Source organism: Trichosurus vulpecula, chromosome 9, assembly GCF_011100635.1.
Source record: "Trichosurus vulpecula isolate mTriVul1 chromosome 9, mTriVul1.pri, whole genome shotgun sequence".
In the NCBI taxonomy this organism is placed as follows: Eukaryota; Metazoa; Chordata; class Mammalia; order Diprotodontia; family Phalangeridae; genus Trichosurus; species Trichosurus vulpecula.
The window spans coordinates 147,957,727-147,972,626 of NC_050581.1; the positions used below are offsets into that span (position 1 = coordinate 147,957,727).

General features: G+C 47.0%; 1 protein-coding gene across 1 annotated transcript in view; it reads left to right on the forward strand.

Moving 5' to 3' along the window:
• TMEM43 (transmembrane protein 43) overlaps positions 1-14,323 on the forward strand; it is a 19,719-nt gene extending 5,396 nt beyond the window's left edge. The window contains exons 3-12 of the mRNA XM_036738097.1: positions 1,018-1,152; positions 2,649-2,743; positions 4,634-4,683; positions 5,955-6,024; positions 7,045-7,115; positions 7,871-7,992; positions 8,274-8,348; positions 8,921-9,022; positions 11,059-11,176; positions 12,025-14,323. Coding sequence (XP_036593992.1) covers positions 1,018-1,152; positions 2,649-2,743; positions 4,634-4,683; positions 5,955-6,024; positions 7,045-7,115; positions 7,871-7,992; positions 8,274-8,348; positions 8,921-9,022; positions 11,059-11,176; positions 12,025-12,227 — 1,041 coding nt within the window. The 3' untranslated portion in view covers positions 12,228-14,323. The remainder of the gene's footprint in view (positions 1-1,017; positions 1,153-2,648; positions 2,744-4,633; positions 4,684-5,954; positions 6,025-7,044; positions 7,116-7,870; positions 7,993-8,273; positions 8,349-8,920; positions 9,023-11,058; positions 11,177-12,024) is intronic.
• Positions 14,324-14,900: the final 577 nt, after the last annotated feature.

Here is a 14,900-nt window from a genome sequence, read left to right on the forward strand (position 1 = left end):
AGCTCCTTCCCCTCATCCTTTACAGCCCCGGGCATTCTACTGGCACTATAGCTCCTCGTTCAGTAATGTGCACCTGCTGGGGGCTCTTGCCCTGTGCCAGGCGTTGACAAAGTAGAGAGTTTAGACAAGACAGTTCTGGTGGGTGATGAGGGTATTCGTGTGACATGTACAAATTGGGATAACCCAAAATAACACATAAGATTGGTATTCAGCATGCACGGAAGGGGAATAGGTAGAGAGATTTGGGAAGGCTAAGAAGAAGGCAGGATCTAAAATGGCTTTAAAGAGAGGCTGGAGGATGGCTGTTTCAGGCACAGGCCTCAACATGGACCAAGTCCTGGGAGCAGGGAAGCTTGACTGAGGGCTAGGAAAGCAATGAGTATGTGCTTGGGTTCCTGTTCTTAGTCTGTCTTAGCCTCTAAGGGAATGGGCCCTCTCCCTTTGAACAGACCAGACTTCATCTGTCTTTTCATTTCTTCCTTCTCTCTCCCACCTCCCCTTCTGCCCCTCATTCTTAGGACATCACAGGCCCTTAATAAATGTGCGTCGACTTTGTTGAGGATAAAAGTTTCTCCAGTTGAAAGGCATTAATTGCTTCCTCTGTGCAGAGTACTGTATTTAATAAAGGTTTGTGGAATGAGTGCATATACTGTGCATTCGTTGTGATTTAGTTCTTCATGTACCGGACAAACTGTTAGATTGGACAGCAAGTCCGTATGTATGCAGAGCCTTCTATTAGCAGCAGCTGGAAACTTCAAAACTCCAGAGAAGCCACAGTCCCCACCCTCGTAGAGTTTCCAGGCTTTTAGGGGTTCTAGGACAATTAGGCAAATAAATCTATTATGGGTGAGAACATTCCATCGGGTGAATCACTTACTCAGGTCACTAACCTGACTTGATCCCTGTGTTCATAATAAATGCCCAGGGTTCTCCAACTTCACACTGATGCACTACAGAGAGCAGCGGGTGGGCAGTGCCTACTACGCCTTCTCATCTCCTTCTCTTCCTCCATCGTAGGGCCGGGCCTTGAGGACAGCAACTTCTCTTGCTGAGGGGCTCTCGCTTGTGGTTCCCCTTAGCAACATCCACAGTGTGGCCCCAGAGAATGAGGGCAGACTCGTGCACTTGATCGGCTCCCTCCGGACATCCAAGGTAAAGCCATTGCCTCTTTCCCTGCGCTTCTGCCGCATCTGGCCCTGCATCTTTGACCTCTCTTCTCTCAGTTTCATGTTTGTGTCCTGTCAGCTCATCCTAAGAGCTCGTGTCGTGACAACTGTATTGTCATTTATTATTTCACGTGTGTGTATTTATGTATGCACGTGTGTCCTAAAATGCTTTATAAACATTAAAGCACCATATAAATGTGAGCTGCTTTTCAAACATTATAAATTCCTTTGGGGCAGGGGTTGTGGTGTGGGGGGCAAAGAACCGTGGTCTTAGAGTCAGAAGCACTGTGTAATTCTGAGGGAATGCCTTCTTTCCTAGGGAAGAGACTATCTCTGAGATCTCTTCTAGTGCTAACATGCTGCGATTCTGAATGGCCACATGGGCCAAATATGGATTGGCCATTTTCTTTCTTTTTAATAAGAACTTTTGTTGATGCCTTGTCTTTATATTACAGTTATTTTTCACGCTTCCCCCCCTACCCTCCATTGAATGTTCCCATGTGACAAAGAAAAAAAATAAGCAAAAACAACCAATGTAGAAATAATGTCCAACAACAGACGTCATGTTCTGGCCTCTCCACCTTGAGGAAGGAGGCATTTTTCATTTTCTCTTCTTGGATTGCCAGTTTTCAAAGAAATAAAATACATTTAGCAATAAAACTAGACTGAATACTAATAGCTCACATTTATATATATATCAGTTCACAGCTTACAAAGCACTTTATACGTTATCAGATTTAGTTCTTATGCACTCTTATGAAGCAGGTGGTACAAAGATTATCCCCCTTTTCCTGGTGAAGAGACTGAGGGAAGGGAACTTCCTCCTTGCCACACAGCTTGTAAATGCTGTAGCCAGGCTCAGACCCAGGTCATCTGGTGCTGCCAGTTAGAGGATCACAGATTTGTAGCTTCCACCCTCGCACTTTACAGATAAGAGACCTGAGGCCCAGAGAGGGGGAAGCACTCCTCCAAGGTCACACACAGCAAGGGTCCGCTTCCCCTCCTGAGGAGCAGAGCAGGGAGTGAGTCTGCACGTTCAGGGCCTTTCTACCACAGTGCATCTGCCTTCTGTTTTGTCTTTGGTGGGTTGAAAAACACTTTAGGACCACCCTCCATATCATCATTATGGATAGTATAATAATGTCACCTAGTTTTTGGTTGTGCAAGACTGCAAAGGGAAAAGCTGACTAGTGGAGGCTTCCTGAGGCCGGGGGGTGGTCATAGTTCACAGACTGAGCCTTTTTCAAGGGCTGTACTTTGAGGTTTATGGTCAAAACTTGAGATAAAAACATATAATTTTGAAAGCAAACATTATTTTCTTCAAAACAACTCCCCTCCCCTGCCCCAGGTTAGACATTTTTGGGGTGTCTTTGGAAGAATTAAGTGGCATTCAGGTTTAGTAGCTTCTCCAGCCCATGGCTCTGATTTGGGTTCCTTGGGATCTCAGGTCTGGGCTAACTTATTCTTCTCATTCTTTTAAAGCTCTTGTCTGATCCCAACTATGGGGTCTTCATCCCTGCAGTGAAATTGAAGCGACAAGTGGAGATGTACCAGTGGGTGGAGTCAGAAGAGTCCAGGTGAATGGGGGCCCTCATCCTGCTGGGGTGGGTGGGTCTCGTAGCCCACATTGCAACTTGTCAGTGCCGCTTTCAGTTTCTTAAATGCTCCTGCTTCCCTTGGTGTGCTGGGGTTGCCTGGCCTCAGATCCTCCTCCAGGCAAAGACCAAGAGGTTTCCTCTATCCTCTCCCCTTCTGTGTTCCACGAACAGCACATTAATCTCCCAATTGATCAGAGGGGCACTACAGTTGGGTTACAAGAACAGACAAATGGATCAGCCATTTATGGCATAGGAAAGGCCTCATCCACACTGCCATCTGCCCCCTACCCCCACCCCCTAGGCATTAAATGCCTGTTTTCTGCAAGGTGCTTTAGGGGTGTAAAGACAAAAGTGAAACAGGCCCTTCTCTCAAAGAGCTTACATTTTGCTTGGGTGAGGGGTGGGCTGTACCATAATAAGCAAGGTCCCAGGAGAACCAAGGCAGCCCAGAACAAGAAGCTCAGGAGGCAGGGAGGGCAGAGTGGCTGCACCCCAGATCCACCACGTCCAGAGAAGGGCTCATGTCACAGCACGGACAGGAGACGAGTGTCAGGTTCAGGGAATGACTCAGTCATTTGGCTGCTAGGGGAGGTTTGTGCAGGGGAGTATAGGGAAATAAAGTCAGAAGGGGGTGGGGGTGGGGGTGGTTGGGGAGGTAGGAGCTCTCTCTTCTGCACCCTGCTGGTTCATAGAGTTAGAAGGCTTCTTGGAGATGGTCTAGCCCAGGACTAGGGAGCCTCTGGGCCACATGTGGCCTTTTGACTGAGTGCAAATTTTATAGAACAAATCCTTTTATTCAGGGGATTTGTTCTGTGAAGTTTGGATTCAGTCAAAGGGCCACACTTGAGGACCTAGAGGGCCACCTGTGGCCTTGAGGCTGCAGGTTCCTCACTCCTGGTCTAGCCCAACCTCCTTATTGGACAGGTGAAACTGAGGCCCAGATAGGTGAAGTCCCTTGCTCAGGGTCAGCCAGGAAGGAGATGGCAGAACCTGGATTTGGAGCCCAATGTTTTCTGTCTTGCTGTTGTTTTTGTGGTGCCTTCTCCTGGCTCCTTGGCCGTGGCCCAGGCCTAGTCTGATCTTCCCTCCAGAGCCCCAGTGAGAAGGAACTCATCTATGAGTTGGTCCTAAAGGTGCCGCTTCCCCTCCTCTTTCCTTCTGGCATCACCCCACGGTTCCCTGGGGATGTTTGTGCACTAGCCCCGTTGGAGCCATCCGCTCTTTGGCCCGACCCAGTCTCCCTCCCAAATGGTTCTCCAAAGCAGGCTTTGCAAGTAACTGTTTTCTGCAGCCCTTGAAGAAGAGAAATCTCTTCTACTTGTATTAAGATCCTTTGTGACCCAGCCTGTGGGTGCATTTGCAGTGGGCCATCTCCCTGATGTTGATCCCTGACCCTGAGATGATTAGAGTTGGTGTGGATTCTGTTTGGAATTCTTAGCTCCAGCATGTATCTTGGTGCCTTGGTAGCCCCTGGCAGCTCATTAGCTACACTTTTCGATCCAAGGCTGTACTCTCATCAGGAATTTTTTTCTCCGTCAGTGAATTATCACATTTCTGCTACTGTTTGTAAATGGCTTCTCCATGAATTCAAACTCTATTTACTTCTTATGGAAACGTGTTTAAAACAGCAGATTTGCTACTTTGGACTCTATTAGCAGTGATTCTGTATCCTTTTGCCCCATCTGGCTGAACCTAAGGTACTGACTCCCTGCTCACCCCCATTGGAGTGTTGGCCCCAAGTGCCACATAATGTGGGACAGAAAACAGACCCCTGTGTGTGTTCTGGGGCAGGTGCAATGATGGTGTTTTTGTGCTGATGCTTGTGCTTGGGTCTGACCATGCTTGCTATGTTCGTGTTTCCTATTGCAGAGAGTACACAGAGGACGGCCAAGTGAAGACAGAGAGGAGATACACTTACAGTAAGTAGGCTTGCAGGCCGTGTCTCTGGATCCAGGGGCTGAAGGCTCTGCTGCAGATTCTGACTTCTTTGTGCACTCCACGACTGTTGTGGTTAAGACTCATTGAGTGTTTCAACACTGTGTCGAGCCCTAATGGGGCCTGAGCCTGCCTTTTCCTGAGGAGCTCAGCTCATGGCTGTCTTCATGCTATGGCACTGAAGCTCTGGGGCCCCTTTCTATTCCTGCTGTAGGAGAGAATTACCCTCAAGTTGGAAGGCAGGCTCCGAGGGACCAGTATTCTCCACACATTAGATCCCTTTTGTTTATGGAACATTTGGGTGAACAAATGGATATAAGAAGTAGTGTGTGAGCATCTCGACACTCTCTTCACTGGGAAATAGAGATTTGCAGTGTAAGGTCCTTGTGGGAATGAGAATGCTAGAAGGGATTTTAAAACCCACCTGTTCAGACCTGCTCATTTTACGGAGGAGGAAACAGGACCAAAGAGGTGGGATCCAGGGTCTTGTGAGAGATCAGCGGCCCAGGGCGCCATCACCACCGCCACAGAAGCCTCCTGGTCTGGCTGTGTTAACTGCAGCCTCACCAGGCCTCCACACCTGAATGAAAGTAAATGAGCCTGCTTAGAACAAAGCACACAACCTGACTTAACAGTCATTTCATAAAACAGCACCCAACGACTTCACACATTGTTCTTCCACTATTTAAGACTTTATTTCTAGGAATAAGGAGCTTGATGGCATGCGTCACACAAATGTGGTGGGAGAGGCAGGTTTTTGCTGTTGTTTCTGCAAGAAAATGAGATTATTAATTTACAATATCATTTTCCCACTTTTCCCTGTGAGATTGTATGGTGTCCATGACTTTAAAGTGGAGGAAATGTGTCCGTTGTCCACACTTTAGATCCCTTTTGATAGGATGCTGGTAGAAGTTTGGGAAGGCCTGAAAGGAAGTGTCTCTCTTTTGATTAGTGAGCTAAGGGCGAGGGATTTGGATGGGAAAACACAGTGGTGCCTGCGCAGCCCTGAGATGGTTGAGGGGGTCCTGGGCTCCAGCCCTGCAGGTTCCAGCCCAGAGCTCCAGCTCTGATGGAAGGGATCACACCAAGAGGCTGAGGTCAGCTGACAGACTTGCTCAAGTTGGGATCCATAGCATCTGCCTGACTTAGAGAGTTATATGAGATAATGAGTCTGAAACTACTGTATTTAGAAAAACATAATGCAGGCCATCATGGCATTGCTCCTCAAAGTTGTTTTTTTTTTTTCTTTTCTCAGATACTGAGTGGAAATCAGAAATTGTGAACAGCAGGAACTTTGACCGAGAGATTGGGCATAAAAATCCCAGGTGAATAGAGGGCAAGGGCTTGAGGCCAAGTGGGTAGAATGCTGGACCAAGAGGAAAGATGTGGGTTTTATTTTAAACTTCAGGCCTGAGTATGGGCCATCTTGCTTGCCTGTTTTTCTTGGAGAGTGAGGATTACTTGCTTAAGTGTTGGAGAAAAACAAAACTAAGGAAAATTATGTCAATATTTTGGGCTCCTCCTAAGGAAGGTGCTAGATAAATATTTAGCTAAAAGAGCTTTAAAATCCTTATATCGGATACCTCTTTTCTTTCTGATGCTCTTCTAGTATAGGGAAAGAGTATTATAGAAGAAGTCAAGTAACCTGGGCTTATACTCACTCTCCCCCTAATTTACTGTGTGATCTTGCACAAATCACTTCCCTTTCAGGGACTTTTTTTTATCTGTAAAATGCAGGAATTGGAATGAATTCCAACAAGCGTATAGGAGAGCCATTGGTCCTTATGCTTCAAAAATTAGTTTCAAAAATAGAAAAAGCACTTTGCCATATTCCTTTTCTGAAACAGACGTGGTTCTGATATCCAAGCAAGAGAAAGAGAGCTATTGACCAATCTCACCAATGAATATCGATGAAAAGATTTTAAATAAAAAGGTTGCACTAGATGAGCCCAGAGTTGCTTCTCAGGTCTACCATTCTGGTTGTCTCCTCCAGGACAAAAAAAAAGATGACAAATCTTTATAGTCCTGCCTTCTAAAAAGCTCAAGCCAATTCCTAGCAGAGTTCCGAAGCAAATTGAAAAGTGGATGCTTGGGCAGTTGGTTGAGCTGTCTGGGTTGTAGTGTTCCTGCACGAAGTGGGCATGCACATGCCCACTGCTGAGAGTGGTGGTGGATGGGGGGTGGATGGGGCTGGTGCATGAGAAATGCCTTGTTCCTCCATTCCTTGGTGACGGCTGTATCTCTAGGAGGAAGCAGGCCTTCCATGATGATGTGGGCATGGGGAGGGGGACAGTGGAGACCCTGCAGTGTGTTGTGGCCTCTCTGACCCTTTCTTTTCCTTCCAGTGCAATGGCTGTGGAGTCCTTCACTGCCGTTGCACCCTTTGTTCAGATTGGCAGGTTCTTCCTTTCTGCAGGTAAGCATCCTCTTAGGGCTGGGTAGGTTTTACCAAGAACGTTTGGATTTCACTAAAATGTCAGCCGAGCACCCTCCTGATCTTTCTGCTCTGCCAGTTGTTCTCAAAGGTTAGGCCTCAAGTCTTTGCTGGGTGTGCTACAGAATTTTAGATGTTAAGTTTTGTGGCAGGTAAAAGAAACTTAAAAATAATTTTGTTTCAGATAGTTTTTTTCTTCCTTGGTGTACATAATATTGCAGATACAGAATTTGCAAAAGTAGATAAAACTTTCCTATTACATTTACACACTGACATCAAAATACGTTGGACCTTGAGCTTGCAAAGAAAAAAAAACCAGCTGTTTTTCTTGGAGGAAAGCTGCATATTTGAGCCTTCCTCCTCAGGCTATGATGATAAGGAGAAGCCCTACACCACGGAAGAAGGAAGTCCTTTCCCTCCCCTTCCCACCCATCTGTTTAACGTGCCTTGCTTCCTCGTGGCAGATGCTGCTATGCCGAGAGCAAAAAAAGTTAGAGGACCACTTTGCAGTCCCACTGTCAGGAAACTAAGGGCGCCTTCAGTCCCCTGAGAGCAGTGATATGGTGGCCCCTCCCGCTCCCCCTGCCATGTTGTCATCATCAATAGCATCATGGCTGAGTTCCCACAGCAGACTGTGTGCCCCCCATCTCTGAACCTCTTGGGTTTCTTGTGGACTGTTCTAAGGGCTGTTTTCTTTTTAAATCCTTTGACATGACAAACTGCTTCATTTTGTTCAGGCCTCATTGACAAAATTGACAACTTCAAACCACTGAGCCTGGCCCACATGGAGGACCCTCACGTCGACATCCTCCGACGGGGAGACTACTTCTATCACAGCGAGAACCCCAAGTATCCAGAAGTAAGCCCAAGGCTTTGGTGTGCAAACCTGTGCCAAACTGTGACCTAAGAGCCGCCACCTCTAGCAGCGAAGGTTAAATGTCTGCTTGTAGAGTGGAAACCTTTTAAAGATGAAGGGTCACGTAGTGCTCCATACTGCCAGCCTCCTTTAGGTTCCTGATCCTGCTGGCATTCCTCACCTGGCTTCCTCCCCACTCCTCCCTGGGCACAGTCCCAAAGCCAGCCCCCAGTCCCTAGGCCATTTTCTGCTAACTTAGAGTCTGTCTTTCTCTGTATTCCTAGGTTGGAGATGTACGAGTTGCCTTTTCCTATGCAGGCCTGAGTGGTGATGACCCCAACCTGGGCCCAGCTCACGTGGTAACTTAACTTAGTTCCAGAAAAGCAAACGCTCCGTAGCTTCTTAGCTGGTTTCCTTGCCTTCGGTCTCTTTCCTCTCCCAGCTAAGCCAGGATCTGATGTCACTCTTCTCCTCCACAAACTCTAGGGGCTCCCTGTTAGCATTAGATCAGATCCAGCTTTGTTATACATCACTTGGCACACTCCCGAGGCTAGCTATACTGGCCTTCCTGCTGTCTCACCTGGGCACTCCCCTGTGCCTGGTGTGCATGCCTGGGATGCGCTCGGTCCCCACCTCTGCCTCTGTGATGCTCCCAGATGTTAGTGCCTCCTGCCCCCAAGTTAACAAATTATTTTGTATAATACTTATGTGTACTGGTTGTTGCCCCCTTGAGGACAGAGAGTGTTTCATTTTTGTCTTCCTATCTCCAGTGCCTGGCCCATAGTGGACGCTTGAGAATTGCTTGTTAATAGTTTACAGCTGGCTGTCTTCCCCTCACCAGGGTAGTTAGATAGAAGTGGATGTAGCAGAGCTCTAGGTGAAAAGAGGTGAGCCCCATCTTTCCCTCTCTTGCCTGCCTGCTCCTCTTCAGGTCACTGTGATTGCTCGCCAGCGTGGAGACCAGTTGGTCCCATATACCACCAAGTCTGGGGACACCCTGCTTCTTCTGCACCATGGAGATTTCACTGCAGAGGTGAGTGCCTTCTGCTGGGGTCAGGAAAGGTGAGACTAAAAAGCCGTGGGTTTGGAGTTAGACTCCCAGCTCTGACACCTGGCTTGTCCCCTGGACCTCAGGGTCAAAGAAGCAGGAGTGTATGGTGGGCACAGCACTGATGCGGAATCTGAGAACCTGGGTTCAAATGCTGGTGGTTCTGCTGCTCTACTCCCTGGGGGACATTGAGACAGTTTCTATACTTCTGGGTCTTGATTTTATTATCTGTAAAATGTGGATTGGAACAGGTGGTCTCACAGATCCATGAACCTTGTAAACTTCATCTCTCTGCGCCATCTGGGGGGTGATGGTGCCTGTTTTAATAGACCGTATGGGTGTGTTATAAGGACAAATGAAATTTCACAATATGAAGAGTGTGAAGAGCTGCCAAGATGTGAAGGATCCTCATGATCAGCCCTTCAGCGTGCTTGCTGGCTTGCCCCTAGGCAGGCTGTTGAATGTTACTGAAAAGGCAGGTCTTGGGAAAGAGAAACCCTTTTCCTTTCACTTGGGTTGGAAGGCCCTGGGGTGGTGGGTTGTCCCGGATGAGTCAGGAGAGCGTCAGGCTGAGATGGCTGTGTTTGTTACCAGCATTGCTTGGGTGGACCCTGCAGGATGCCCCACCTCCCCCAGTTCTAGCTCGTCCTCTGTGTGCCTGCCCCAGCATGAGTCATGCTTTCCACTGGCACAGACTGCCAAGGGCCAAGGCTTTCAGTTTTTCAGGCATTACTAAAAGTAGGAAGCCAAATAGGCTTTTCCTTATGTCCTACCCAGTGCAAGGACTTTCTCCGATTGTTTGCTCACCCACCAATTCAGTACAGAGGAACGGGTGTTAATTGCCCTATCCCTCTTCATGGTTAACCCAGACAGACGCCACACAGGCAGTGGCCAGTGTCCGCCTCCCACTGTGACAGGAGCCTGGTTCTCAAGGCCACTTCCCTCCTGCAGCTCGTTCACAGCCTGAACTTTGGGAGTGGGAGGCTGGGGTAGAGGAGGGGACGATTTTCAGCAGTGAGGAAAGACTTAGAGCAGTTGTGTGGCTGATGGGAGTCTGAATTCCTGGATGGTCCAGCTTCCCTGGGTAGTTCCACACCCCGAAGAGATTGTGTATTCAGGAAACTTTATTTGGGAAGATATAAATGTGGGATTTGGCCTGAGTGATAAACGTTCAAGTAACAGATCATGGCTAAAGCGTGGCTGGTGTTTAAAGGAAGCTGTTGACGGTAGAGATTTCCTTTCTTCCTGGCCTCCTCTTGATGTATGCCTCCTCATTCTGGGATTTGGAGCCTCTTTTGATCCAGGAATTTGGGAAAGTCTCCTGGGCCCTGTGGCCCACGGCTTGGGAGCTCTGATGAGGCAAGAGGCCATCAGAATCACCGTACTGGTTCCCTCTGGCTCAGGGCCTGCTGCTCATGGTGGCCCTGAGGCAGGCTTGGACATGGTTTAGGTTGAAGTTAATATCCAGCCGCGGTTCTCTTGTATCTATTTTATTCTTTATCAGTCGGGTGCTCCACACTTTCCTTGCCTCTCTTTCTCGCCCATGCCACCTCTTGAGGGATCATCAGTACTTCAAGTATATTACCCCAGATGGCAAGTAATGGCCACGTGGGGTAATCAGTGACCGTTCACTGGGCTTGGACCTGCTTTATTCAACTTTCACAGCATAGACCGTTGTCCCAGTATTTTGCAATTTGGTGAGCAAGTTCCTGTTTTCCTTATCTGTGCCTCGTGGTCTAGTGGAAAAAGGATATTGATCTTAGAGAAGACCTGAATTTGAGTTCCAGCTCCTACATTTCCTAGCTCTGTGATGCTGGGAAAGTTACTTAATAGCTCTGTGACTCGGTTTCCTAATCTGTGGAATGGGGATACTGCTGTTGTTGCTTCCCTCCTGGGGCCGTTGTAAGAAAAGCATTTCATAAACACAGTGCTATAGAAATGTGCGCTTTTCTTACTACAGTATGAGACAACGACCCCTCAGCCTTCCCTTGCCAGAGGATTAATTGATGTTTACCTTTCAGGAGGTGTTCCAGAGAGAACATCAAAGCAACACAATGAAAACCTGGGGCTTTCGAGGTGCTGGCTGGATGGCCATGTTTGTGGGCATCAATCTGATGACTCGGATCCTGTATACCCTGGGTAGGTTTGTTCCCTTTAAGGATGCAGATCTGTTCATGGGTTTGTAAAGCTTAGAGGCCATCTCATCCAACCTCTGATTTACAAAAAAAGAAGCTGGTCCAGTGACTGAAGAGACCAAAGCAGGGTGTAAAAGCCTGGGATGGTGAAAGACCGTACCTGCCAAAGGCTGATCTTGTCTGTGTTCTGGGCCAGGAAGGCCCTGGAACTCCAGAATCCCCCTGCAGTTTGGAAGGTGACTTTGAGTTGAAGGGCCAGTCACTCATTGCATTGAGCAAATGTTTGACTGTTGTGGTGATCGGTGCTGTGAGTGATAGAAAGTAGTGTAAAACACGATCTGTGTTCTCAAGGAGGTTAGATTCTCCAGAAGGGAGATGAGATGTCACAGACAGCGTGGCATGTGCTTTCCACAGCTGTGAGAATCTGACCCGAGTCACTGCTTCAGTCCAGGATTCGTAGCTTTTCTTAGAGTGGATCCAAGACTGATCCAGAGGAGTCAGATTTACCCGGTCCTCACCAGATCTTCCAGCTCAAAACCAGGCCACCCCTTGGCGCACAGAGGATGTTCTGTGCTTTGGTCACCACTGTGTGCAGCCCTCCCAGCAGCCCATGCTTTGGGAAGGATGCTTAGTCAGTTAGCATTTATTAACAAAGAAAGATACAAAGAAAGTGCGGATACAAAGAAAGCGCTTCCAAGGCTGGCTCAGATGCCCAGGTGGCCGGACCTGTGCCCATAGAACTGCTCATACCCAGACCTCAACCTCAGGTGTTGAAGCACAGGGCCTAGCAGGAGGCTGATCCACTGAGCTCCCTGTTTGGATAACCAGATGCTTGTCTCTGTCTCCCCACAGTGGACTGGTTTCCGCTTTTCCGAGACCTGGTCAACATCGGGCTGAAAGCCTTTGCCTTTTGTGTGGCTACATCCCTGACCCTGCTGACAATTTCTGCCGGCTGGCTCTTTTACCGTCCCCTCTGGGCTCTGGCCATCGGCTTGCTGGCCATAGTTCCTATCCTTATTGCTCGAACCCGGGCACCGGCAAAAAAACTGGAGTGAAGAACACACTGGGCTCTGGACTGTCTGCTTTCACCTCAGAATGTCAGAGGAGAGTTGGGTCTTGAAGACCCATTGCATCCCTCACAGCAGAAGCTATCACCACATCCTCATGCCTATCAAGTCACCAGCTCCACTGGCAGGACAGCCTAACAGGACCTCCTTGAAACTTCACCCTTCTCCTTTGAGCTCCCCCCTGTCCCTCCCCGCTCCTGACTTAGGGACTTGAATGTCTCTCTGGTATTTGGGCAAGCTAGGGAGAATCCTCTCTTTCTCTCTAGTAAGCAGCTTGGGGTGGTGGAAGTGGGTGCTTCCTGCTGGCACCGCTGGCTTTTGTGAGCTTCCTTTGTTGAAAGTTTGATCTTTAGGGAAGGGGTCACTGCAGGTCATAATCTGGATTCTACCTCTGATCTTCCTGGGGAGACCTTTTAGTTCCTTTACTGCAGTTGTTCCAGCTGCCGTGCAGAGGTAAAACACCATAAAACCCTAGTATTACTACTTAGCAGCCCTTGTTCAGCAATCAGTAGGGTGGGGGAAGCTAGCCTGACTGCCCTCTTGGGTTTGATATTCCTGTATTAGCAACCTTTAGTTAGTATTTTCATTTCTATCCATTAGAGCTAAGCTTTCCTCCTAAGAGTTACTTGAACTTAGTCGTGTGACCATGGGCAAGTCATTTAACCCACATTGCCCTCCTCTCCTCCCCCATCCCCCACCAAAAAAAAAATTACGTGCAGCGAAAGTCCAAATACAGGAATGTTTTACATGTATCAGTGTTTCCAGTTGTTAGAGAAAAACGTGTTTCTCTGTCTGCTACATATAGAGATGATGTTCATCTGGGCTTTTTATTTTGTAAAAGTGTTCTGTGGGCCTTTGGTTTTTCCCTTTTCCATTTCATCATGTACCATAGGAAAAAATTCCAATTCTTCTGAAACATTATCCAAGCAATTTGTTTTTCTTATGGAAAGGGGAAGGATGGCAAATAGGTGGTAGATACTAAGCAGGAGGTGCCTTATCTTTTGAACTCAGCTGATGACTTTTAAGAAACCTGTTGGAAATACTCATTTTAAAACTTTATAGAGCTTTTTAAAAACGGATGGCACTGTGAGTGAGAAGCAGAACCAGACACAACTATATTGTTAGAATATGAGAACTCAATGATTGTTACAAAGGTGCCCAGCAGCTCAGTGTAACTATTGCAAAGTGCCTTTGAGCAGAGCTGTAGATTGGCCTGGCTTGGAGGTGGGTGACAGACTTGACTTGGAACATTGAAGTTTGTGTTTTACCATTGTAATCATTGTGGCATTGCCAAAGCTCCTTGCCAACTGGAGATCTGCTGCTTGCTTATCTGTTACATTTTTCCACAGCTTAACTGGTTCTACAGTAATCTGCCTACATTCTTCTATTCAACTCACCTAATCTTAAATTTCCCAACCACTCATACATACTGTTTTAAAAATGGGTGTTGCAACCTCTTAGGTTCTTTGGGCATCCATCTTTTAATATTCAGAATTAGGATGTGCGGTGGTTGCCTTAGCAGATAAATATTTGGTAGGAGTTGAGATGGGGGTCAGAATTGCTGAAACCAGTGACACCGGATTCAGATTCTCCCTTTGTTCTCTTGGAGGCGTATCTCTACAGGAAGTTGAGGCTCCTCGCAAAATACGGTCCCTTTGTTTTTTAGGGATGAAAACAACTCTGCTAGTTGTTGAATAAGCAATAAACAAATAGTATTTTCTCTGTCCTTTAAATTCTAACCTTAATAGAGGCTATAAATTTTTTTGTTTTGTAATACATACAGTGTAATATACCAGATTCCCTCTAGAAACACTGGAAGGTTCTAATGATTGGATTGTTGAGCTTTTTTCTTATGTGGATTTTAATGCCTGGCAGTTTCAACATTTACCCTTGGACGTGTAAAATGTTAATGAAGATTTGAAGGCTTTTGGCACACTTCCTCATGAATTTCCTTCTGACTGTATTGTGATCAAGATAAATGTCTGCGGTGTTTTTTGGTAGCCAAGACATCAACACTTGTTTCTTTTCTCTGCTCTGTTTGCAGTTTCTCCTTTGAAGAATAAACTGGGGCATTGAGTACCTTATTACTTTCTAGGCATACTTTATTAGAACTAGACTATGTCAGTAGTTCAAACACTTCAGAGTTTTAGTGGTTAAAAGAGATTTCAAAGGCTTTCAGACAAAACATTTACTTTGTTTAACCAGCAGAGGTGGCTTTGAAGACTGACATCTGATTGAAGTTCAATCAGAAGACTCAAAGGGAATACATTTTTGACAGCTCATGACTTCTGAAACTTGTCCTCAGCCACAAAAGAGAGACTGAGGCAGTGTGGTATAGCAGGTAGTTAAAGAAGATGGGTCTGGTTGTGTGGTCCTGGACAAAGCCCTCTCCTCGCTAGGTCCAGTGAGATCAGGTGATCTGTATATTGGGCCCTCACTGAGTTCCCAACCTTGCCCTAAACTTTTAAGTGCTTTCATGACTGGTGAGGCATTCCTCTTGTAAAACTTAAAAATTGAAATGGGGGTAAGATGCCTTCTATAGAAAGTGGGGCTGCCTTTGCAGCAGTGGGGTTTCTATGGGAACACCAGTTGTTTCTCAATATGTTTATACTGGAGAGGGATTTGTTACCCATGAGTCACACCCTAAGTTTTGTTTTGCCA